At 39.6% G+C, this 27,875-nt stretch overlaps 1 protein-coding gene across 3 annotated transcripts in view; it reads right to left on the bottom strand.

The window, feature by feature from the left end:
• LOC144581169 (uncharacterized) overlaps nt 1-20,720 on the bottom strand; it is a 49,593-nt gene extending 28,873 nt beyond the window's left edge. The window contains exons 1-4 of one of the 3 annotated variants that reach the window (XR_013531698.1): nt 8,781-8,863; nt 8,330-8,417; nt 5,177-5,332; nt 3,644-3,730 (exon numbers count right to left, since the gene is read on the bottom strand). Coding sequence is in view for 2 of the 3 variants with exons in the window: in XM_078363823.1 (XP_078219949.1) it covers nt 5,089-5,332; nt 8,781-8,834; nt 17,464-17,639 (474 nt within the window). In the remaining variant the exon portion in view is untranslated. Of the gene's footprint in view, nt 1-3,643; nt 3,731-4,957; nt 5,333-8,329; nt 8,418-8,780; nt 8,864-17,463; nt 17,677-18,659; nt 18,780-20,591 lie in introns of those variants that run through there. The other 2 variants (XM_078363823.1, XM_078363824.1) reach the window with 2 other exon arrangements.
• Nucleotides 20,721-27,875: the final 7,155 nt, after the last annotated feature.

Below are 27,875 nucleotides of genomic sequence, written 5' to 3'. Positions count from 1 at the left end.
TACTGGCAAACCAAATCCAGCAGCACATCAAAAAGCATATCCAGCATGATCAAGTCACCTTGATCCCCAGGATGCAAGACTGATTCAACATATGCAAATCAATAAATATAATTCATCACATAAACAGAACTAAAGCAAAAACCACATGATTTCAGCATCAATAGATGCAGAAAAGGCATTTGATAAAATTCAACATCCTTCATGCTAAAAATTCTCAATAAACTAGGTATTGATGGAACATACTTCAAAATAATGACTCATGTATAACAAACCCACAGCTAATACCATACTGAATGTGCAAAAGCTGGAAGTATTACCCTTGAAAACTGGCACAAAACAAGGATACCCTCTCTCACCACTCCTATTCAACATAGTTTTGGAAGTTATGGCCAGGCAAGAGAAAGAAATAAAGGATATTTAAATAGGAGGAGAGGAAGCCAAATTGTCTCTGTTTGCAGATGACATGATCTATATATATAGAAAACCCCAACATCTCAGCCCAAAAGCTTCTTAAGCTGATGAGCAACTCCAGCAGTTTCAAGATACAAAATCAGTATGAAAAAATCAAAAGCATTCCTATACACCAACAACAGGCAAGCAGAGAGTCAAATCATGAGTGAACTCCCATTCATAATTGCTACAAAGAGAATAAAATACCTAGGGATAGAGCTAACAAGGGAAGTGAAGGACCTCTTAAAAGAGAACTACAAACCACCACTTGAAGAAATCAGAGAGGACACAAACAAATGAAAAAGCATTCCATCCTCGTGGATAGGAGGATTTATTATTGTGAAAATGGGCATACAGTCCAAAGTAATTTATACATTTAATGCTATTCCCATTAAACTGCCATTGATATTCTTCATAGAATTAGAAAAAAATATTTTAAAATTTATATGGAACCAAATGAGCCCGAATAGCCAAGACAATCCTAAGCAAAAAGAACAAAGCTGGAGGCATCACATTACCCAATTTTAAACAATACTACAAGGCTACAGTTACCAAAAAAGCATGGTACTGGCACAAAAACAGACATCTAAACCAATGGAACAGAACAGAGAACTCAGAAATAAAACCACATCCCTACAACCATCTGATCTTAGACAAACCTGACAAAAAGAAGGAAAAAGATTCCCTATTTAATGAATGGTGCTGGAGGAACTGGCTAGCCATATGTAGAAGAAAGAAACTGAACCATTTTCTTACTCTATATACAAAAATCAACTCAGGATGGATTAAAGACTTAAATGTAAAACCCACATCTATAAAACCCTACAAGAAAATCTAGGCAATACAGTTTGGGACATAGGCACAGGCAAAAATTTCATGATGAAAATGCAAAAAGCAATTACAACAAAAGCAAAAATTGACAAATAGGATCTAATTAAGCTAAAGAGCTTCTGCACAGCAAAAGAAAGACATCATTAGAATGAAAGACGACCTACAGAATGGGAGAAAAATTGTGCAAACTATGCATCAATGGTCTAACATCCAGCACCTATAAGAAACTTAAATTTACGAGAGAAAACCAAAGAACTCCATTAAAAATTCTACCAGACGTACACAGAGGAGCTGGCACCATTCCTTCAGAAACTATTCCAAACAATACAAAAAGAAGGAATCCTCCCCAACTCATTTTATGAGACCAGCACGGGGTGGGGGGAGGATAAGCCCTAAGGTAGAGTATTGGGAATAGCCTAACCATTACTCATCAACCCTCACAATGACTTACTGTGGCAGAGCCTCCTAACACAAGACCCCACTCTGCCTCAAGACCTTTAGTTTAGCTGGGGCAAAGCTGGCTGCTGTGAAGAGGGGAGAGAACAGCACTAACTGAATGTTGAGAAGGGAGAAAATGAGTATGTGGTCTCAGATCAATAAGCAGTGAGGTGGGAGGCAGCAGGAATATAGGCTGTAAGTGGGAAATGTATGTTCTCACTGCAGAGATGAGGAATGTTAGTGTCTTCCCACTTGCAAGATGTGATAGAACCTATGTATAGAATGATTTTAATTCTGCCAAAAATAACTGAATAAGACATAAAAAACAAACTCTGAGGCACCCACATGATGAGACACCAGGTGCTTAGGCAGTCCCTAGCAAGCAAAGGGCAGTGTAAGACAGGCAAGAGTTGTCTGAGAGAGGATCAGGTGCCACTGACAGATCTGAGCAGCTGTATCCACAGTGTCCTGAAGTCTGAGAGGGAATGGGAGGAGATCTGGGAAGCCTGTACAGGGGTTGGGTAATGAAGTGTGGGCACTCTGCTGTCTGGAAGGGACCTCTCTACAGTGCGGACACCTCAACCTACACTAAGGAGAGAAAAGTTAAATCAGTGAGATGTAGCTTTAAGGTCAACAGCAAATTGAGCTGTTTTAATACACATGTGAATTTTCCAAACAGAATTGACATCATAGCATGTGAACTATTACAAGATTTTTTTACTTTTTACAAAATATACTCATTTTTATTAAAGCAGAAAAAGCAAATGAGAGTTGGATGTCACCTGGTGGCCAGAGACAGGATGGAAGCTTTGAGAGCTTCAGAACAGTGGGCTCAGCAAGGGGGCGAGAGGAATGGAGGCTGGAGGTTAACTCCAAGGTATCAGACAAGGTTTTCTGCAATTATTCAGCTGGTTGTAGCAATCTCTCTAGATCCACTATTTTCCAGGATATCTAAAACTGAGAATTCAGAGTCCAGCCCACCTCTGAATTCAAGGTGAAACTGCACTTGTGAGTGTGTATTTGGAGTGATAGAACCACATACACAGACACATACACACTCACCCAGTTATCTCAAAGTTTAATCAACTTTCTTTCACCATAAAATTTAACACAGTGAATGCTTTTTCAAATTAGTGAATATATGTGCACATGACATTTGTCAACCTGTTCATTAGTAATTTTCTTGAATTTGAATATTTTTATAAGACAAAATTTCAAACAATATACAAAAGTGTATTCCTAAATTGAACTTAATCTGCATCTTTCACTTGCCCTTCCCCTAACCCTTAACCCAAAAAACTTTGCGGTCAATAAAATAAGTCTTTCATCCCAGACATGTTTCACATCATGCCTCTGAGGAGACCCAAATTCTGCTCCCTGGGCTGGGAAGAATGCTATTGAACCTCAGCTGGTGAGCTCAGTGATAGGTCACATGAAGGAAACAAGGAGTGGTGTTTGCCTAATGGCGGCCCCTGGACTGCTCAGTATACCAGTATATTTATAGAAGAATTGTGAACATGTCCAGCAGTAACCAGTGCAGGGTCCTCAGATCATGCATTATTCAGCCACATCACACCAGGATTTAAGCCACCTGCTGCCTTCCTGGAGAGGCAAAGATTTGGCATTTATTTGACTCACAATTGTCCATTGTCCATTCTCTCACTAATAACTAAATACATATTAAGCTCAAAACTCATACTAGTCAACTGGAGGCCTGTCATGAGCTCTAAAGTGAAAATAAGAGCATAAGAAAGGAAATGTGCTGGTTTCAGTGGCTCACACCTGTAATCCTAGCACTTTGGGAAGTTGAGGTTGGAGGATCACTTGGGCCCAGGAGTCCAAGACCAGTCTGGACAACATAAAGAGACACCTGTCTTTACTAAAATAAAGAAACAAAAAATTAATTGGGTGTGTTGGTATGCACCTGCAGTCTCAGCTACTCGGGAAGCTGAGCTGGGAGGATCGCAGGAGTCCCAGGATATTGAAGCTGCAGTGAGCCATGATCGTGCCACTGTACTCCAGTCAAAGAGATGAGAGAGGAGAGAGAGAGAGAGAGAGAGAGAGAGAGAGAGAGAGAGAGAGAGAGAGAGAGAGAGAGAGAGAAATACATGAGCAATAAGATAGCTTCATCACATTAACTTTTTAAAATAACTTCTTGTCTATATTTAAGATATGCAACATGATGTTCTGAGATACACGCAGAAAGTAAAATATTAGTTACTGTATAGTGAAGAAAATAAACACATTCATAATATCATAGTTACCCATTTTTTGTGTGTGGCAAGGAAAGCTAAAATCTACTCATTTAGCAAAAATCCTAAGTATATTCACTTTAAAACTTTCTCAAGTTTCAAGGAATTGAAGTTTATTTTTAAAAATTTCCCCATTCATCTAGAATCTCCATCTCTTTCCCTTCAAAGTTAAAGTACCAAAAAGAGTTTTCTATATTTTCCCCTAAAATTCTTCACTTCCTACTGCACTGTGGCTTCTGTCCCCAGGATTGCAATGAACATGATCTTACCAAGGTTGCAATCCACTTATTTGTCACTAGGTCCAGTTTTTCATGTAAATGTATTAACCTATGAAGTATTACTTTTAATGAGCTGCTAAAATATGCATGCTTGTGTAGTTGCTTCTTTCACTTAACAACAGAGCCTCAACAGTTTTTCAGGCTCCTTAGTTTTTCATCTACAAAATGGAGATCAGCCACAGTTTCTACCTTGTAAGGGTGCAGTGAGGATTGAATGACTCATTACCTAAAAAGCACTTGGCATATAATATATCATAGCCATGTTTGTTTCTATTTTTCTATCCTTATTGACCATTAGTATCTACTATCTCTATGGTAAAGACTCATGTTTACTCAGAATCAATGATCTTTGAGGTATGGTTTAAGTGAGACAAGCAGGTAATAAAACTAAATGTAGAATGAGATCTTATATTTTGTAGATAAGTATATAAACATATTCATTTCTGCGTAAGTTTACAAGTGCCTGCATGAGAAAATTTGTAAAAGAATATTATACAGATATAAGCATTAGCAGGTATTTTCTTTGAAGTACTCTCAAGATATTTTGAGAGCAGGTATTCTCTTTTGTTTTAGAGTAATGCTGTTTATTTTTTCTTATATATTTATAACTGCAATAAATATAAAATGTTCTTTCAATTACACAAAAAAATTAAGTGTTAGGAACACGCAAGCATTCTCTACCCCACCCACAGGAAAGACACACACATTTAAAATGGAGACTATCCCTGAAGCACAAGAATAAAAGATACTGAGGGAGCCTCTTCCAAGTATACCAGGATATATTTCCCCCAATTCCAAACCAAAGCAATAAGTATCAATATTTTATACACCATGACATTCTAGGATTTAAAACTTAGTAGTTTTAAATGTTTGTAGTATTGTGCCCTTGTAGATACACATTCAACGACCCCTCCCACTTTGAAGTACCCAATGGTGCAGATGAAATCCTGGTTCAGAGTCCTGTAGGTGGTAATGGGTCTGGTATGAGGGTCAAGGGCATGTGACTTCTCTCTCTTCTTCATCTGCACTCTGTCTTCATTTGAGACTCCATAGAAAACTGTTTTTCCAGTATCACTATAGAAGCTCAAATAAGAGGGCAAAAAATGACACAGAATTAAAGAAATGGTTTGATGATCTTTTCCCTCTTCTCGTATTCCTTGACAAAGCCATCCTGCATCACAGAAATAGCCCCAAAGCTGCATTTATAAACGAAATGTAAGCACATGCGACTTCTTTCTGTTCCATTATCAGCTGGTCTCTGTGGCAGTTATGCTGTTTGGTTTAGATGACAGTCATCACTTCTCTGGGAAGGAGAAGGAAAATGGGCCAGGATGAACATTTGTTGAAGTCCTACTAGGTGCCATCTTCTCTGTATAGGATTTCTCATTTACCCCCACAAAACAGTTTGTAAGTAAGGCATCATGAGCTCTCAGTGGTTCCCTTTTCCAGATGACCATGGGCAGGCTGACAGAGGCTAAGAAAGTTTTCCAGTGTCACATATCAAGTAAAAGGCAGGAATGAGGTTCCATCTTTTGTCCTAATTAAAATGTTTCATGCATATTAAACAGAGGATATGTTGCCCCCAAATGGGCTGAAAATTGTTTTTTAAAGGCTAGAAGGATAGTAGACATTAAAATGGTTTGTGTGGAGTCAATGAAGATCACTTCAGAGCTTTAAATAAATAAAGAAATAAATAAAATGGTTTGTGGCACTACATAGGACCAAAATAAATAAACAGTTAACACTACATCTGTGGTATTAAACTTCCACATTTCAGGCAAGAAGGGATTAATAAGGAGGAAAAACATGTCTAATAAGGCTCGTTTGGATAATGAAAGAAGGTTGGGAAACATTTAATGTGCCCATTGGTCTCTTCTGTAGATAATGGGCAACCAAGGCTTAGGGACTGGACATTTCACACCACCCCATGGATGCCTACTCAATAACCTCTTTCGATGATGATGATGATGAAGATAATGATGAAAATGAAATTCACTCTCTTGGGCCAAGAGACTTTCATATAGGGATTATGTTAATTGGCTTTTAAGGTGGAAAGCAGATGGGGCCAGTCAGAACAGGCATTTCTTCTAGAAAGGTATCATATTAATGTTTTTAAAACAAATGTAACCTAATGGTATTCTAAGTAGTATTTTAATTAATCTTAACCTTTACTCAAGTACCATAATTAAATGCCCATTTTATATCAGGTTATAGAAAGTTAGGAGAGGTTAAGTTAATCAGGAAAGCTTTGTTGTTAATGTCTGAAATTTCTCTAAAGCTTCTACTGTAGATCTTCATAACCTTGTGCTCCAGCAGAGCTTTCAGACTGACATCATGAGCTACATGGAGTCTAGGCAGAGCCACTGCTCAGGCACACATGGAGTTCCAGGGCCATTGGACTGCTGAGCACCCCAGCAGCAGCAGCTGCAGCTCTGGCAACAAGAGAGGTCAGGCTCCCTGGAATGCCCCCAGTACAGGGGCTAAATCCATGGTGCTGAGGAGCAGGTGGACTGCAGGCCTCACCTCCACTGCACCTGGATAATGCCCACTGGCCTGGGTCCCTAGCATAGCCCCTCCAGCCCTGCTTGAGCTCTAGGGCCAACAGCAGCCCTGTACTTCCCTGGGTTGGAGCTCTCAGTGGTAGTAGATGGGTCCACCAGTCTTGGCAGGGTGATTTGAGGATGAATGCAGGCCCCCACCACAGCACAGCACAGCACAGCACAGCACAGCACAGCACAGCACAGCACAGCACAGCACAGCACAGCACAGCACAGCTGTCTTAAAGAAAAGTGGCCAGACTTTTCCACATAGATCCCTGTCCCCACTACCTCTCACTGGGTAGGGCCTCCAGACTTGGGACTCCAGCCACCCGACCCATGTCTGGGCTCTTGGGCCAACAGCAGCTCTGTACTTCCCTGAGACAGAGCTTTCAATTGTAGCAGGCAGGTCTGCCATTTTTGTTGCTCTGTACCTTCTACCTCTGTTGCCCTCAGGCTCAGGAGGGAGCAAAAAGACTTAGGACTAATGCAATCCTCCAGCACAGTGTAGCTGCTTTTTGGAAAAGAAGCCAGATTCTTTTCCACACGGGCCCTGGCCCTGTTACTCCTCAGTGGGCAGAGTTTCTCAACCTGGGCCTCCAGAACAACCACCCTGTCCCCACACAAACATTTCAGTCACTGGCAGCTCTGTCATTCTCTAGGGAGGAAATCCCAGAGAAACCCACAGCCCCTCTCTCATTGCAGCTGCAGTAGTACTGCCCTTACTGCCTTTGGTCTGGGGAAGGAACAAAGGTCCAAGTCACATCCCTGGCACCTCCAGCACACCACAACCACCATATGGGGAGGAGCCCAGTCTATCTTCCCTGTGAAGCCTCACTCTATACTCTTTAACAGACAAGGCCCCTGGCTTGGAACTAAAGGGCAGCTACTCCACTCCCAACTGAACATTCCCACTGGTAGTGGCTCTGTGTTTTCCTGGGGTGGAGTTCCCAGTGGCAACAGACAGCCACTCTACAACTGCCACTGCAGTAGTTTTGAACTTGTTGTCTTTGGACTGGGGAAAGAACAAAGAACCCGAGGGCATTACTCATGTCTCTAGCATGCCACAGTCACCATATGGAGAAGAACCTTGTCTCTCTTTCCTGTGAGTCCCTGACCCCTTTCTTTTCACTAAGAAGGGCCCCCAGCTCAGGCCCACAAACTCACATTAGCAGATGCTCTGCATTTCTCTGAGGTGGGGCACCCACAGACAACTGAAAGCCCCTCTGCCACTGCCACTGCAAAGGTACTGCCCTTGATATCCTTGGACTGGGGAAGAAACAAAGACCCCTGAGTGCCTCACTCACACCTCCAGCATGCCGCAGTCACTGTAAGAAGAGGTCAGTCTGTCTTCCCCATGGCTCCCCAGGCTTGAGTCCACAATGCAACCACCCCACACCAGGCCAATCACTCTGATTGAGAGTGGTTCTGCATGTCTCTTGGATAGAGCCCCAAGAGACAAGTTAAAGGCCCTCTGTCATTACCACTGTCAAGGTCCCTGTTTTCCCCCATGCCATGGAGGGAACATAAAGGCTGGGCTTACCCTGGGGCTGCAGTATGAAGTCTAGGAGTGCCAAACCCAGATCTGCAGCCAGCACTTGAGTGGGAAAGGAGCCCACACTCTCAGAGCACTGAGAGAGAGAGAGAGAGAGAGAGAGAGAGAGAGAACACAGCTGCAAATGTGGGCAAATATGGAGTAGTCATGTGACTGAACAAGAGCCTACCTACCAGCCAGCACACTTAAGCACTATCTACTGGATCACAGCCCAAACATCAACACAAAAAATTCTTTGTTAATATATCCCCTGTGAAATAAGGACAATAATTCAGCTACAAATAAAGACCCTGCACAAAACTTTGGCCCTCTGAAAACATTGAGAAATGAAGCTGACTACACTCAAAGTACACCACGGTTAAGGGAACACAAGCCCACATACATGAGAAAGAATCAGTACAACAACTCTGGCAACTCAAAAGCCAGAGGGTCTACTTACCTCCAAATCACCGCACTAGTTCCCCAGCAGTGTTTCCTAACCAGGCTGAAAAGGCTGAAATGACAAAAATAGAATTCAGAATATGGATAGGAATGATCATCAACATTCAGGAGAAAGTCAAAACCCAATCCAATGAATAAAAGGAATACAATAAAACTATACAGAAGATAAAAAATGAAGTGCTGTTGTAAGAAAGAACCAGGCTGGGCATGGTGTCTCACACCTGTAGTCTCACCACTTTGGGAGGCCAAGATGGGCAGATCACTTGAGGTCAGGAGTTCAAGACCAGCCTGGCCAAAACGGCAAAACCCTGTCTCTACTAAAAATACAAAAATTAGCCAGGCGTGGTGATGTGTGTCTGTAATCCCAGCTACTCAGGAGGCTGAGGCAGGAGAATCGCTTGAATCTGGGAGGCGAAGCTTCCTGTAAGCTGAGATTTCACCACTGCACTGCACTCCAGCCAAGATTCTGTCTAAAAACAAACAAACAAACAAAGAAACAAACAAACAACCCCCCCCGCAAAAAAAACTGATTTGATAGAGCTGAAAAACTCACTTCAAGAATTTCATAATAAAATCACAAGTATTAAAAGCAGAACCTACCAAGCTGAAGGAAGAATCTCAGAGCTCAGTCAGATGAAATAACTCAGTCAGACAAAAACAAAAGACAATAAAGAAGAATGAAAAAAACCACTGAGAAATATGAGATTATATAAACAGACACAACCCATAACTCATTGGCATCCCTGAAAGAGCAGGAGAGAAGGAAAGCAACTTGGAAAGTATATTTGAGAATATCAGCCACAAAAATTTCCCCAAGCTCACTAGAGAGGCCAACATTCAAATTCAGGAAATGGAAAGAATCCTGCAACATACTATACAAGACAATTATCCCCAAGGCACGTAGTCAGATTCTTCAAGGTCAAAATGAAAGAAAAAATATTAGGAGAGAGATCCAAGATGGCCAATTAGCAGCAGCTCAGGATCGTAGCTCCCAGTGAAAGCACAGAGAGTGAGTGAACGCCACACTACCAGAAGAATTTTTGTTGTCCACAGACCAGGAGATTTTCAGTGGAGGAACCCCACAGGTCGCCAGCACAACTCTTTTAGCTGGTAAGGCTGTTTTGCTGGCGCCCTGGCGTGGTGGTTCTCAGTGCGAAGTATACAGGACTGGGTGTCCTTTTAGTTGGTGTTTGGAGCTCTAGGAAGGCAGAGTTGCCCATTCAGCTGACTGAAAAGGGGACTGAAGTGGAGAGCCAGAATGGGAGATTCCCGGGCAGAAAAGCTCCATGAATCTCAATGCCACTGTTTCAGCCTGCGCAGTGGGTCACTGCAGGGGAAATTACACAGATTCCAGTGCCTTTTCAGTGGGTGACTGGAACACCTGGGAGAGAGTCGACCGTTCAACTAAAAAAAAAAAAAGAAGAGGAAGCTCTGAGACAGGGAGCCAGGTGATCGGGCTCGGCTGGTCCCACTCCCACAAAAAAAAGCAATTGGAAGCTCTGAGGATTGAGAGTTTCACTGCAAGCACAGATGAACCTGGGAAGTTCCAGCTCTGTGGGGGAGGGGCATCTGCCAAAGGAAAACTAAGAAACAGAAAAAACTTTATCACCAACAAGCTGGACATCCACTCAGAGACCCAATCTGAAAGTCAGCAATTACAAAGATGACAGGTGGATAAATCCACAAAGATGGGAAGAAACCAGTGCAAAAAGGCTGAAAACACCCGAAATCAGAATGTCTCTCCTCCTACAGGGGATCGCAGCTCCTCATCAGCAAGGGAACAAGGCCTGATGGAGAATGAGTGTGATGAATTGACAGAATCAGGCTTCAGAAGGTGGATAATAAGAAACTTCTGTGAGCTAAAAGAACATGTTCTAACCCATGTTCTAACATGTTCTAATGCAAGGAAACTAAGAACCTGGATAAAAGGTTTGACGAAATGCTAATGAAAATAGACAGTTTAGAGAGGAATATAAGTGAATTAATGGAGTGGAAAAACACAATACGAGAACTTTGCGAAGTATTCACAAGTTTTAACAGTCAAATTGATCAAGCAGAAGAAAGAATATCAGAGGTCAAAGACCAACTTAATGAAATAAAACAAGAAGACAAGGTTAGAGAAAAAAGGGCAAAAAGGAATGAGCAAAGTCTCCAAGAAATATGGGACTATGTGAAAAGACCTAATCTACATTTGATAGGTGTACCTGAATGTGACAAAGAGAATGAATCCAAGCTGGAAAATATTCTTCAGGATATTATCCAGGAAAACTTTCCCAACATAGCAAGGCAGGACAATACTCAACTCCAGGTAATACAGAGAACACCACAAAGATATTTTGCAAGAAGAGCAACCCCAAGGCACATAATTGTTAGATTCACAAGGGTTGAAATGAAGGAGAAAATACTAAGGGCAGCCAGAGAGAAAGGTCAGGTTATCCACAAAGGGAAGCCTATCAGACTCACAGCAGATCTCTAAGCAGAAACCTTACAAGCCAGAAGAGAGTGGGGGCCAATATTCAACATCCTTAAAGAAAAGAACTTTCAACCCAGAATTTCATATCCAGCCAAATTAAGCTTGGTAAGTAAAGGAAAAATAAATGTTTTTGCGAACAAGTAAGTACTTAAAGATTTCATCACCACAGAGCCTACTTTACAAGAGCTTCTGAAAGAAACATTACATATAGAAAGGAACAGCCAGTATCAGCCATTCCAAAAACATACCAAAAGGTAAAGAGCATCACCATAATGAAGAATCTACATCAACGAATGGGCAAAACAGCCAGCTAGCCTCAGAATGGCAGTATCAAATTCACACATAACAATACTAACCCTAAATGTAAATGAACTAAATGCACCAATCAAAAGACACAGACTGGCAAATTGGATAAAAAACCAAAACCCATCAGTGTGCTGTATACAGGAAACCCATCTCACATGTAAGAATACACAAAGGCTCAAAATAAAGGGATGGAGGAAGATTTACCAAGCAAAAGGAGAGCAAAAAAAAAGCTGGAGTTGCAATTCTCATCTCTGATAAAATAGACTTTAAAGCAACAAAGACCAAAAGAGACAAAGACGGACATTACATAATGGTAAAAAGGATCAATGCAACAAGAAGAGCTAATGATTCTAAATATATATGGACCCAATACTGGAGCACCCAGATACATAAGGCAAGTTCTTAATGACTTACAAGAGACTTAGATTCCCACACAATAATAGTGGGAGACTTTAACTACATTGTCAATATTAGACAGGTTGACGAGACAGAAAATTAACAAGGATATCCAGGACTTGACCTCAGATCTGTAACAAGTAAACTTAAACTTTTACAGAACTCTCCACCCCCAATCCACAAAACGTACATTTTTCTCAGTATCACCTCACACCTATTCTAAAAGTGATCACATAATTGAAAGTAAATCACTCCTCAGCAACTGCATGGCATTTCACAGGTTTAAATGAAATATTGGTTGGCTGCTTGTTATTTTCCTTCCTGTCTGCATTGTTAAGCATGTTTATTGGCATAAAAGAGGTTTTTAATGCCCATTCTTAGACTGCATTCTAGCCTGGGCATTAGAGCAAGATTCCTGTTCTCTCCCCCGCTTTCTCTTCCTCTTTCTTTCTCCCTTTCATTCTTTTTTTCTTGCTTTCTTTTTTCTTTCTTCTTTTCTCTCTTTTTTCCTTTCTTTCTTAAAAAAAGAAAAAGAAAGAAAAGAAAAAATATTAAAGGCATCTATAGAAAAGGGACAGGCCACATACAAAGGGAAACCCATCATGCTAACAGTGAACTTTCAGCAGAAACCCTACAAACCAGAAGAGATTAGGGGCCTATATACAACATTCTTAAGAAATTCCAACCAAGAATTTCATATTCCATTAAACTAAGCTTCATAAGCAGCGAAATAAATCCTTTTCAGATAAGCAAATGAAATGCTAAGGGAATTCATTATCACCAGACCTGCCTTACAAAACATCCTTAAAGTAAGGCTAAATATGGAAAGGAAAGATTGTCACCAGCCACCACAAAAACAGATTTAAATACATAGACCATTGACAGTATAAAGCTATCACAAAATCAAGTCTGCAATAATAACCAGCTAACAACACAATGACAGGATCAAACTTGCACATATTTATATTACACTTAAATGTAACCACGCTAACTGCCCCAATCAAAAGGCACAGAGTCCCAAATTGGATAAAGAAGTGAGACCCAACTGTAGGCTGTCTTCAAGAGACCCCATTTCACATGCAGTGACACCTTAAGGCTCAAAATAAAGAGATGGAGGAAAATCTTCCAAGCAAATGGAAAACAGAAAAAAGCAGGGGTTCTTATTTGAATTTAAGACAAAACAGACTTTAAAGCAACAATGATCAAAAAAGACTAAGAAGGGCATTACACAATAGTAAAGTGTTCAATTCAGCAAGAAGACCTAACTAGCCTAAATATATATGCACCAACAAAGGAGTACTGAGATTAATAAAACAAGTTCTTAGAGACCTATGAAGAGACATAGACAACCACACAATAAAAGTGGGAGACTTCAACGTCTCATTGATAGTATTAGACAGATCATTGGGGCAGAAAACTAACAGATATTCAGTGCCTGAACTCAGCAATTGGCCAGATGGAACTAACAGACATCTACAGAACTCTCCACCCAAAAACAATAATATACATTCTTCTCATATGCATGTGTCACATACTCCAAAATCAACAACATTAATTGGCCATAAAAGTATCCATATTGGCCAGTTACAATGGCTCATGCCTGTAATCCCAGCACTTCAGGAGGCCAAGAGTGGATCAACTGAGATAAGGAGCTCAAGACCAGCCTGGCCAACATGGTGAAACCCTGTCTCTACTTAAAATACAAAAATTAGCTGGGAGTGATGGTGGACACCTGTAATCCCAGCTACTCAGCACGCTCAGGCAGGAGAATCTCTTGAGCCTGGGAGGCGGAGGTTGCAGTGAGCCAAGATCATGCCATTGCACTCCAGCGTGGGTGACAGAGTGAGACTCTGTCTCAAAAGAAAAAAATCCTTATCAAATAAAAAAAAATCATGCCAAACACACTCTCAGACCACATTATAGTAGAACAAAAATAGAAATTAATATTCAGAAAATTGCTCAAAATTATAAAATTACATGAAAATTAGGTGTTCTTTAATAACTCTTGGGTAAACAATGAAATTAAGGCAGAAATAAAGAAATCATTTGAAACTAATGAGAACAAAGATACAACATATCAGAATCTTTGGGACAAAGCTAAACCAGTGTTAAGTGGGGAAGTGCTAAATGTCCACATCAAAAAGTTAGAATGACCTCAAATTAACAACCAATCATTACACCTAGAGTAACTAGGAAAACCAACTTCAGAGCTAGCAGAAGACACAAAATAACCAAATAAGAGCTGAATTGAATAAAGTTGATTTGTACAAAAACACATAAAAGGTCAATTACTCCAATTGCTTCTTCAAAACAATAAATAAGATGGATAGACTGCTAGGTACATTAATAAAGAAGAGATAAGATCAAAATAAACAAAATCAGAAATGACAAAAGGGACATTACTACTGACTCCACAGAAATACAAAAACAAAAAAACTCTCACAGACTACTTTGGACACCTCTATGCATAAAGACTAGAAAACCTAGAAGAAATGAATAAATTCCTGGAGACATACAACCTCTCAAGATTGAAACAGGAAGAAATGGAATCCCTGAACAGACAAATAGTGAGCTCTGAAATTGAATCAGCAATAAAAAGCCTACAAACAAGAATAAGACCAACCGGATTGATGCACTGTTGAATTTTACCAGACGTATAAAGAAGAACTGAGACCATTCCTACAGAAACTATTCCCAAAAATAGAGGAGGAGATACTTCCAACTCGTTCTGTGAGTCCAGCATCATCCTGATCTAAAACGTAGCAGAGACCACAACAAAAACTTTGGGCCAATTTCTTTGATGAACATAGATGCAAAAATCCTCAACAAAATACTAGCAAACTGAGTCCAGCAGAACATCAAAAAGCTAATCCATCATGATCAAGTAGGCTTTATCTCTAGGATGCAAGGTTGGTCTAACATATATAAATAAATAAATGTGATCCATCACATAAACAGAACTAAAAACAAGACATAATCATCTTGATGGATGCAGAAAAGCTTTCAATAAAATTCAACATCCCTTCATGCTAAAACCCTCAATGAACCAGTTGTTGAAGGAACATACCTCAAAATAAGAGCCATATAAGACAACCCCACAGCGAATAGCATATTGAACAGCCAAAAGCTGGAATCATTCCCCTTGAGAACTGGATGCCCACTTGTGCCACTCCTATTCAACATAATTCTGGAAGTCCTAGCGAGAGCAATCAGGCAGGGGAAATAAATAAAAGGTATCTTAACAGGAAGAGTGGAAGTCAAATTATCTCTGTTTGCAGATGATACTATTCTATACCTAGAAAACCCCACAGTCTTTGCCCCAAAGCTCCCTGAACCTCAACTTCAGCAAAGTTTCAGGATATAAAATCAATGTACAAAATCAGTAGCATTTCTATACACCAACATCCAAGCTAAGAGCAAAGTCAAGTATGCAATCCCACTTACAATTACCGCATACACAAAAGTACCTAGAAATAAAGTTAACCAGGGAGGTGAAAGATCTTCACAAAGAGAATAACAAAGCACAGCTCAAAGAAATCGGAGATGACCCAAACAAATGGAAAAACAATGCTCATGGATAGGAAGAATCACTATTGTTAAAATAGCCATGCTACCCAAAGCAATTTACAGATTCAATGCTATTTCAAACTACCAATGACATTCTTCACAGTATTAGAAAAAAACTGTTTTAAAAATTCATATGGAACCATAATAGAGCCCAAATAGCCAAAGCAATCCTGAGGAAAAGTAACAAAGCCAGAGGCATCATGTTACCTGACTTCAAACTACGCTACATAGTATATCTGACTCCTGACTTCAAGAGGCTACAATAACCAAAATAGCATTTTACTGGTACAAAATAAAACACAGAGACCAATATGACAGAATAACGAGCCCAGAAATAAAGCCACACACCTATCACCATCTGGTCTTTAACAAAGTTATCAGAAACAAGCAATGGGGAAATAATCCCCTATTCAATAAATGGTGCTGATATAACTGGCTAGCCATATGCAGAAAATTGAAACTGGACCCCTTCCTTACACCACAAACTAAACTCAAGATAGATTAAAGACTTAAATGTAAAACCTAAAACTATAAAAAGTCTTGAAAAAAACCTGGGAAATAGTATTCTAGACATTGACCCTGGTAAATATTTTATGATGAAGAAACCAAAAGCAATTGCAACAAAACAAAAAATTAACTTATGGAACCTAACTAAATTAAGAGCTTCTGCACAGCAAAGTAAACTGTCAACAGAGTAAACATACAACCTACAGAATGGGAGAAAACATTTGCAAATTATGCATCCAACAAAGATCTAATATCCAGAATCTATAAGGAACTTCAACAAATGTACAAACAAAAAACAACCCTATTAAAAAGTGGGCAAAGAACATGAACAGACACTTTTCAAAAGAAAACATACATGTGACCAACAAGCATATGAAAAAATACTCAACATCACTAATCATTAAAGAAATGCAAATCAAAACTACAATGATATACCATCTCACACCAGTCAGCAGGGTTAATATTAAAACGTCAAAATTTACAGATGCTAGCAAGGTTGTGGAGGAAAGGAAATACACACTTCTGGTGGGAATGTAAATTAGTTCAGCCATCAATGGAAAGCATTGTGGTGATTTCTCAAAGAACTTAAAATGGAATTTCCATTCAACCCAGCCATCCCATCATTGGGTATATACTCAAAGGAATAGAAACTTTTCTACTATGAAGTGACATGAACACATTTTACAGCACTATCAATAATATCTAAGACATGGAATCATCCTAAATGCTCATCAATGGTAGACTGGATAAAGAAAACGTAGTACATACACACCACGGAATACTACACAACCATAAAAAGAATGAGAGCATGTTCTTTGCAGCAGCATAGATGGAGCTGGAGGCCATTATCCTAAGTGAACTAATATAGGAACAGAAAACCAAATACCACACGTTCTCACTTATAAGGAGGAAATAAACTTTGAGTACACAGGGACACGTGTACTTGAGAGTAGAGGGTGGGAGGAGGGAGAAGAATGAAAAACTACATATCATGTACTATGCTTATTACCTGGATGATGAAATAATCTGTACAGCCAACCCCTCTGACATGCAATTTACCTGTATAACAAACCAGCAAATGTACCCCTGAGCCTAAAGTAAAAGTTAAAAAAATATTAAGTGAATAAAGTAATGAATTATACTTGAATATAAAAATAAAAGAAATAGGAACTTTCATACTGGTGTATTAGTGTATCTGATAAGTATTATTCTGATTTCATTATGTTAACATAACATTTTAGAGTATCTGAGGTTTTAAAAGGATGCTTTCAAAAACTTATTAAGAAATTCTTGCCAAGGCATTTGTGTATATGAGCAAGTGTTACACATACCATCATCTGTTATAGAAACTATGGTAAGGGAGCTTAATTTTCACCACTAGGGAACTGGGGAGATAAAGTACCCTATTGATGATACTGGGGAAATAAAGTACCGTAATGATGGTCTTGAGCCCACCAATATCCCTGGGAATACTTGGAATGCCCGCTTTTCCACGCAGAGTTCCAGAAAGCTCTGTAAGGTGGGCTTGGGCCACAGCCTCTCCCTCCCACCTTTCTTGCTCGCGATGTTGTAGCTGTAGTTCAGGCTTCTGTCACCAGAGGGAGTCATGGTACCACCGTTATCGAACTCCTCTATCAAGAAGCGTCTGCAAGAAACAAGTTGTCTCTCTTGTTTGCATAAACTTTCCCAAAGGCAGCACTCTGATGTGAATAATGGTCATAGTGATGGGTACCTGGGATGGCAGTTAAGATTAAAGGAGATGAGATGTTGTAGGGAACCAGCCACCACACCCCACCCGTGGGTATCCCGAGTTTGGTGACAACAAAGGAATGAGAAAAAGACAGATTAAGAATGAAAGTGAGACCAGGGGACAATCAGTTGTACTGGAGGTAGGGAAGGCCCCGGGCTTAGGTTCTCTACAACATGTATTGAACACAGTCACTTTTATCTATAGTGCAGGTGGTAGGGTGAATTGGTGAAGGGAGGCTGGGCATCATACATAAAATTGATAGCAGTGGCAGTGGCGGTTTGTGTGTTTCTCAAGAACTAAAAGCATATGCTTATCAATATACGATGCAGCTGGTGGGAGCCGGCTTAGCAAGGTGCCTACATGTCTGGTTACATTGGTTACATTCCAGTGCTTCAAGGGAGTGTTATGTCCTTGGGCACTATGTTGAGAATATCAGAGGTTAGGACACTCTGTTCCTGGGAACATGCTGGCAATAGAGAGGCCTTCCTCCTCAGAGGCCTCCGCGGCTTTCCGCAGTTTATTGTTCCTGATTTCTTTTACACATTACTTATAACCAGTTTATGTAGGCATACAGTAAACCCTTCCTCCATTGCTGCTTCCCCCAACAAGATATAAAGTGCATTTGCTTACACTTAGTAAGCATTCAGCTCAGTGCATGTTACAGTGGTGTTTCACAAGATGAAACACCAGTTTATATAAAAATATTGAACGCATATTGTAACATAATTTCTAATGTTATTATAGAAATTTATTTCCATGATAATATAGTAATAAAGATGTAAAGAGGGCTACAAAGACTTGAACGAGTATTCTGGATCTATTTTTCTTTCATTCAGGTCTCTGATTTTTCAGGGTCAAAAAATAAAAATTAAAATGACCTTTTTCTTCTGATATAGAGCTCTCTTTTCAGCTAAGAGACGACAATTTCTGTCTTGAGCTCATCAATATCCCTAAGAATACTGGGAATGCCGGCTTTTCCACCCAGAGTTCCGAAAGTTCTGTAAGGTGGGCTTGGACCTCAGCCTCTCCCTCCCACCTTCTTGCTCGCGATGTGCTAGCTGTAGTTCAGGATTCTGTCACGAGAGGGCGCAATGGTACCACCATTCTCGAACTTCCCTATCAAGAAGGGGAAATAACAATACCTCCTTTAAAACGCAGCTTATGAATCTGATTACAGAATAATTCTAATTCTTTCAGAAAAAAACGTGATGATAGGTGTAAAATAAGTCTGTATCCATCTATGGCATCAACAATGAAACACCAGACAGCTCTAGCGCATGTTGGCAATCATTAGCATTAATAGACCAGTGCAAGGCAGGCAGAAGGTGACTGAGGATGGGGTGCCCAAGGGGGTCCTGGGCAGCTGCCTCCATAGTGTCCCGGAGAGGGGATAAGTGAGAGAGAGTGAGAGGTCTGAGAAGCCTGTACAAGGGTAGGGTAACTGAGGGTGAACACCCAGGTCTCTGGAAGGGACCCCTCTACAGTGTGGACACCTCAATGTACACTGAAGTGGGAAGAGATAAATCAGTGAATTCGATGTAGATTTGGGGTGAACACCAAATGAGACTGTTTTTAATATGCATGTAAATTTTCCAAACAGAATTGTTATTATAATAAATATTTTCATAACATTCATTACTCTGCAAAATATACTACTGTTAATTACAAAACGACAAAGGTGAAGATAGCTGTGATGCCTCCTGGTGGCCAGATAAATTATTGCACCTCTGGGTATAGAGTGGCGGCAGCAGAGGGGAGGGAGGAATGGAGGGTGGGATCTAATTAATGGGATCAGGCACAGTATCCTGAAATTTTTGACATACCTGTCACAATTTGTGTGTATCCATCATTTATCTGGGTTATTTTTTAAAGTATATTTTCTGGTATATATAAACCTTTTTCTTTCATTTAGAATTTCTCAACATCAATAATATTGTTACTTAAAAACTATACGGGTTATAATTAAAAAAAAAAGTTTAACACTCTGGGATCATGTAATGGCAGACCCCAAGGAGATGAGATCATTCGCAGCCCCAAAAGGTGGAAGACAAGATGAGAAAAACTTTAAAATAATTCAAAATTAACTGTTGATAGGGAGATAACAAGGGTATGTTTCTGGTTTACTTAATCAACCCTAAAGTAAGTAACCTTATATGAATAATGGTGATAATATTGGGTAATTTAAATGATACTTAGGATTATAGAAGATTAAACACATTTGAAAAAAATTTGAGGAGTGCCTACTATCCCTTGAGGAAGATTAGAGCATTCAGAGGCCTGGAGGCATCAACTCAAAATAGAAAAATCCCTTAATATTTCAAAGTTAGCTGCTGATATGGAGAGAACATGTTGTCTCTCTTGTTTGCATAAACTTCCCTAATGGAAGCAACCTGATGTGAATAATGGTCATAGTGATGGGTACCTTGGATGGCAGTTAAGATTAAAGAGGATGAGATTTAAAGTGCTTTGGCTTACAGTAGTTCAGTGCATGTTACTTTCCTTCTTTCCAGCTCATCTGTCTCAAGGCCAACAGCTGAGGTTCTGCCTGATCCCATTCCTCACCACTTCAAGGATCAGCCAAGTCCTGTGGCTCTACACTCAGGTCTCTTGTACAAAGCACAAGATTTCACCTCCTCTGTCTTCCTCATTACTCAGAGGGTTGTGGAGTGGGGATCTGTGGGGGCACCATAGCAGGGGAGTGGAATCTGATAATTTCTCAAGGTCTGGACTCCCATCTTCTAAATGGGAGGCTGCTCAGAGCCATCTAGGGACGGTGAGGGATGAAATCTCATTCCAATCCTGGCACTTACCTGGGCAGGTGACTTAGGCTCTGTGAGCCTGAGCTGGGTTATCTGCGAACCGGGACTAACCATACTCATCCTTAAAGACCCGTCCTGAGGGGTAAACAAGAAAACCTTTTGAGAATATATGGCATGAAGTTGGACTTCAATGATATTTAATTGTTGGGACACAGCAGTAGGGGCTGGCTTAGCCTCAGGGCTAAGGCAGGCTTTGTGAAAAATCATTTCTCATTATTTCTCCTTATAAGAAAACAGATATAGTTGAAGAAAGCAAATGTTTCTGTGATATGCCTTGAGTTCAAAGTTTGTAGACAGCAGTTTCTCTACTTCTTGGGTGTTATCAGAAGCTTATAAGAGCTGTTCAACATCATTGTCCTGAGCTGACCCAAATCTAATTTCCCTTGCCTAGAATATAGGCATGTCTTTGAACTCACCTGGTGATCTCAGTGACAAACAGCAAAGTAAGCAAAGTGTGATGTCTGCCTAATGACTGCTTCTGGAGTGCTTAGTATTTTAATGTATGTACAGGAAAATTCTGGACCCATTTTGCAGTCATCAGTGCAGGAGTCCTCAGGTCATGTATTATCCAGCCACATCAAACCAGGATTTCAGCCACCTGCTGTCTTCCGGAGAGACACAAATTCAACAGTTAGCAGCATTTTTTGACACATAATTGTTTATTCTTTTGTTAGCTAATAACTAAATGTTTATTGAGCTCAGATTTGATGGTATCCCAGTGGAGGCATCTCATTGGATCTAAAGTGGAAATGAGAGGGTAAGAAAGGATGTGAATACATGGGCAGCTTCAAATATTAAATTTGAGATCAGATGGTTCCTTCCCATAATTTTTTCTTTTGAATTTTTCTAGCAGAACATTACTGTTTAAATTTGATCAAAATTCAAGTAATTGAAGATTTTCAAATGTCATTTGTTGGACTTACCAGCATCCATTGCAGGCACATGATGGAGATACCTCTTCTAACTGTCTCTATTGCTCCCTTTCTTTCTGTCTCTGTCTCTTCCTCTTTCTTGGTTTATTTCTTTTTCTTTACATTCCAAGTTCCATAAAGAGTTTTCTATATTCCCTGTTAATTTAGTATTCTCCACTTTCCACTGACTACACTGCACTATGGCCTTTGTCCACAAGTAACACATGTGAATTCAAACACCTCTCAAGTGACTTTCTTGTGAAATTAAAAAAAATAATAAAGGAATGGAGAAGTATACTCATGTCAAACTACCATCACACAAAATAAGATCAGGTTCTAAATGAGATGCATCCCTAAAACAAACAAGGGATTTGAACAGTGGTTTGGACATATGAAAACTAACGGGATGGAATCACTGTCTTCTTTAATCAGCTTGGCCCAGATTAGGTTCTAGCTGTACAGGGTAATCCCACATGAGTTACAGTTTCAGTTAAATAAAGTAGTCTGGACAAGCAGAAGGTGTTTCATGAAAGAATACACTAGGTCATTGTTTTAGGCTAGTTCACTCCAGGGAAACTCTAGGTGTTTGAATACATCAGGAAAAAAAGGGGGCTTGAAAATTTTATCTGCAGATTTTATTAATGCTCCCCACAGCATATAAACTGAGGAAATGAGCCTGTCTGTTTTAGCAATTTGGAATGAGTATACATGACATGTAGGCATATATGGCAAATCCCACTGTTGAAATCTGAACATGTATTTGTTCTCTTTATGTTTCTTCTTTCCTCTTGTTCCATGAGGTAGTCGTGCATTTAGAGATAAAACTGTAAATTAAAAGTAAAATCCTAAGCCCTGCAACTGACTGAACAAACCTCCTCATGGCCAGGAGAACCCAGAAAAACCTTAAAATAGAGTTCCTGGGCATAACAGGAAGTGAGGTCAGACACAACTTGCTATACTCCCTCTCTTTTGTGGTTTAGATACCATTGACCAGCATTAATATTAAAACAGAGATCAGAAGACTGACAGAACAGACTCTTCGTGACAATAAGATATCACATTGTAAATAAGACCTAAGGCCATACCAGGCAAGGGTTAAGTCACAGACTCTACACTTAAAGAATCACCTGTGTTCTAATTGACACAAGATTTCCTTTTCATTTTTCTTCAGCAGTTAAACAAGTACTGGCCTCAAGATAAGCAATATTAAAACAATTTGCGACTTATCTACCACTAGATGCTGATTCCCAGTCCCTGTTCCACCAACAATAACTACAGTTTTGATTAGACAAGAGACTGATTTCAATAACTTTCTCCTGATTAGAAGAAAATCACCAACCATGGACTGGTTCTGGCCAGTTTACAGATGCCAGAACTTGAGTGCCTTTGTATTCTGAAAAGTTCTTTTAACGTATAGGGCCTAATTTTAGTACATTTAAATGTGAAGTCTCCATTCCAAGGTGAACCTGGTCCATATGTATAATAACATACACTTTGTTCAGTATCCATATGTCAGGACCCCCTTCATGAATATTCATAGCTCTTCCTATAATGTGTTGAGCATGGATCTTTGTCCAACCCCTTCAGCTTAAATTCCTCTTATCTCTCACTCACTCAAAAGTGCCTGCCTCGGGGCTTCTTCCAGTGGCTACACTTCACAGCCTGTCAGAACGGCCACCCTGCAGGCTGTAACCTTTTATGAGATATAAAGCTATCCTTTTAAAAATTTATAAATTGTTGATATTTCAGTTAATAAAGCCATGCCATTAAAAATACCATATTTTATGTATAGATTTATACAAATGTAATAAAAATATAGAGAAATGTCATAAAAATATAAAACCTAAATTCTGCATAGTGGTTACCTGTGAGGAAGAAGGAAACTGATGTTATTAGAGAATACTTCAAAGTGAGTTTTAATTGCAAATGATGTTTTATGTTAACATAGAAGGTTCTTATATTCTATAATTTTGAGTATTTCTGAAATATTTAATAAAAACTACTGTTTCTACGGATATTTGATTCTGAATTGAAAAGAGATCCATACTAATGTGAAATTTTAGGGAACGTAATGAAGTTCAGAGATAAATTAATCAACAGCCCCGTGGCTGACAAATTTTTTAAAATGTATCATTTTTGTGTATTACATCCCATTTGATTCTCTATTCAGACATATTTAGTGTATATGCATTACACATAGATTTCATTTAACTGCAGACTTAACATTGCTAAAGATCATTAAACTAGCTATTAATTGTGCCCAAATATTCTACCCATTCTATCTGACTCCAAAGCCACACCTCCCCACTATTGTGAAATAAAATATTTTCCTGGGAAAAGGTTGATGCCAGCACAGAGGTGACTCCCCATGGTACTGTACATAAGGACAGATCTGGTATTTGGGGCCCAGGTCTCCTGATATCATCTGTTTCCCAGCAGACCCTTCTTCATGGTCTGTCATTCTGTGTTGCCTCATTTCTGGGCTGAAGGAGAGGCTGCAATTCCAATGTTCAAATAGAAGGTAAATGAAGATGGTAAAAAAAGACATCAAATAAAAAGTAGTGAGGAAATTATTTTCTTTCTCCTCCACTCCATGCATCAGGTAACTTCTACAAAGAAAAGACAGAAAAGCTTTTCTATCACAGAAATATGTAAACATTTTATTTCCTGCTGCTTCAACTGTAACTGACCTCTAGTAGATGTTCATGTAATCTACGTCTTTTGTGGAAGACAAAACACAGGGAAAGCCAATACATGTATTTGTTGCAGCATTACATGTTAGACACTTCACATAGGTTTAAACATTGTACATTTCTTCCCACAACAGCTGAACGAGGTATGTATCAATATGCCCATGTTACAGATGCCCCAGATTAGGTAACTTACTATTACACTATTATCAGGTCATATATCTAAGCAGAAGCAGGAATAAGATCTACCAAATATATATATATACACATATATAAGTATATATATAGATAAATATACTCGTTTATATATAATATATATTGCATATATTATATAATACACAAAACAGGCCCACTTACATGTATTATTTAGCAAACTGAGATCAATATTTTCATCCAGTATAATAGGCTAGGACATAAATCTGCGTTATTTTAGTTCTTCAGTTGTTATAATTTCAGGTGTCTTTTTTTTTTTTTTTCTGAGTCAGAGTCCTGCTCTGTTGCCCAGGCTAGAGTGCAGCTTCACGATCTCAGCTCACTGCAACCTCTGCCTCCTGGGTTCAAGTGATTCTGCCTCAGTCTCCCAACTAGCTAGGATTACAGGCAGCTGCCACCGCGCCTGGCTAATTTTGTATTGTTAGTAGAGACGGGGTTTCACCTTCGTGGACAGGCTGGTCTCAAACTTCTAACCTCATGATCCACCCACCTAGGCCTCCCAAAGTGCTGGGATTACAGGAGTGAGCCACCATACCCAGCCAATTTCCAATGTCTTTAAAAGTTTAAAATTCCTTTTATCAAAAATAATTAATAATTGAAAGAGCCCAGAAACATCTATAAGGAATCAAGAAAAACAGAAAAAGCACTATTACAGTTAAACAGAATAGATTTCCATATTCCTTTTTAGATAGCCAAATTCTGTTTGATGGTTGAAATAGGAAGTACAAGAAGATCTGATTGGTTCTTAGTATATGTAGAATAAATCTTGAAGACTATACTATTTATGGCACATATTAATAGGACTTTATTGACCATGCCATTGACAGAGCTGGACACTCAGGCACTCACCACTGTTCAGGGAACATATCACCCATGAATGTATGAATTAATAAATTAGTGAGATAGCCTAGCATGGGGTACATACTGTCCTTATATTCTAAATAGACAGGATCTGAACATCACCTCATGGGGCAGTAGGTCACTTTGACCTCAAATGACATTTTTTTCTTCTCTTAAAAAATACCTCCCTTTGAATGCAGTGTTTTCCAGATGTTACAAACTGTGCTAACACCACCAATCAAATTTTGTCAGATCCACTTCCTGGTTATTAAATGCATTGTCCCCCAGGTCAAAGGACTCAGGGCAGCCCAGGAATCATCTCTTGCATCTTCTTTACTCTCTACCTTGAGAAAGTTGGCAAAGAGATGAATTTAGAGAGAAATGAAAAGGGCATCGTGGGTCCACCTAGTAAATCACTGAAGGCATCCAACAAGGATGCAGAGTGACAGGGCCAATTTTGCATGTGGGAACATGTGCAGATACCATGGCTAAAATCCAGAAATAAACCATAACATCTCAAGAGGAAATCCTGTGCAGATATTCTACAGAACACAGTTGAAAAGGTCATGTAATGTGGGCAACAGGAGAGCTGCCCATTTGAGTAAATGATGGTGAACCATGAGTCTACAACAGCACATAGTTGCCTAAGCAGAAGGAGGCCTTTGGTCAACACATGCAGCTCTGTTGGGGTAGGATCATAAATTTAACTCTACATAAATAACTGCAAAGATGCAACATGTAAGTGATAGTGAAGGTGAGTGTTCAATTCTGCCTAAACTTGTCAGAGTAGTGTTGAGTTGTAATACAACTCATTGAGCTGATGAAAGTTACTGAGGCAACAGAGGAGAAAAACCTCATGAAAAATCTCTGGGAGGATACAAGGAGAAAACAAGTGAAAGTATGGAAAGTGTGACCTCCTGAAGAGAGTGTTCTGGCTAAGAATGTGCCTCCAGGAGGAAGGCATAAACAGGCTGGCAGATGGGAGACCTTCAGACCTGCAGTCAGAGAGAAACTAAAGTGGATGTATGATTTCCAGACAGCCTGAGGGCCCAACTAGTGGTAAATCCTTCCCCTTGACATCTGCTTCTCACTTTAATGAAGGCTTAGGGCACTGACATGAACCACTTCATTCTTTTCAGTGCTCCTGTCTCCTTTCTGCCCCCATGGACCTGTGAGAGGTCTTCAGGACACTTCTGTTTCTGAATTACACCAAATTTGTGTAATTTCAGGGTGTAAAGGTGACATGCAGCATCTCACTGACACAATTGTGTCCTTCACCAATCAGTCCCAAATCTGGATGGCTTCAGACCTGCAGTGCCCAGTCAGTTATCTCAGAGCTCTGTCTGCTGCCCTGGAAAGCACCCACTCTTCACTCCAGTCAAGCTGGACTCCCTGTTCCCTCTCTGTTTTATGAGGCATGGGTGTTTTCTCCAGGAACCAGCAATCTCTACTGTAGCAATCTATCCCAAACATACAGTTCAAAAAGACAAAAAGGCAGAAGAACAAGGTCATTCCTGGAAAAACAATTTGTAACAAGACAAGACTATAAGTAAGACAAATGTTCACTAACGGGGATTGATTGAATAATCTAAGGTACATCTACATCCTAGAGTACAATGCACATATACCAAGCAAGGAGGATTCTTTCTACTACCATGTAATGATTTTCAGGATATACTATTTAGTGGAAGAAGCAGGGCACAGAAAAATGTATGGAGCTGTTGCTGTTCAATATGGTAGGCACTGACCACATGTGGTTACCTAAACAAGGTATTTTAAATATAATATATTTTATTTTAGATAAAACTAAAAATTTAGTTCCTCAGTTGGATTCACCACATTTCAGATATTCAATACCATAGGTAGCTAGTGGCTACTGTGTTTGACAGTGTAGACACAGAATATGTTCATCTCTACAGAAATTCTATTGGACTTCACTGATGTAGAATATGCCACCTATGAAATAGGAGATGTCTAATATAAACACCACATTTGGTTATATATCATAAATTTGAATGCTAAAACAAAAATTGATCAATAGCCTGGGCAATATAGCAAGACCTCCTCTCTACTAAAAATAAAATTAAAAAAAAAGCTGGGTTTGGTGACGCATGCCTGTGATCCCAGCTACTGCAAAGGCTGAAGTGGAAGAATTATTTGAGCCCAGGGAGTGGAAAAGTTGCAGTGACCTTTGATCATGCCACTGGATTCTGGCCTGAGTGACAGAATGAGACCCTGTCTCAAAAAAAAAAAAAAAATTGAACAAAATGGTGGCATGTAAGGGATGAAGGAACAGCCCAGTACTGAAGACAATCGTGTGTATTCCTTTAAAAATCATACAAATTTGCTGGATCCATGCACAGAAAAGGACAAGAAACAGTGACCAATCTAATAGTATTGAGCAACTCCAGACTGAATTTATTAAAATCATTTTCCTGTAAAAGGAATCAGGTTATTTGGAGAAATGATTTATTCCAGGTCTGAGTAGGAATTGCAGCTGATGACACTGGAGCCAACTAACATACCAGAAAACATGTCAAAAAGACCAGAAGCCAGACTAAAGGGCCTCCCACTTCATGAAGATAAAACTATTTGAAGGCCAATAAAATAATGCAATAGAG

This window comes from Callithrix jacchus, chromosome X (assembly GCF_049354715.1).
Source record: "Callithrix jacchus isolate 240 chromosome X, calJac240_pri, whole genome shotgun sequence".
Taxonomy (NCBI): Eukaryota; Metazoa; Chordata; class Mammalia; order Primates; family Cebidae; genus Callithrix; species Callithrix jacchus.
Note: the sequence above shows the minus strand (reverse complement) of the source record. Positions and strands in the feature narration are given on the sequence as shown.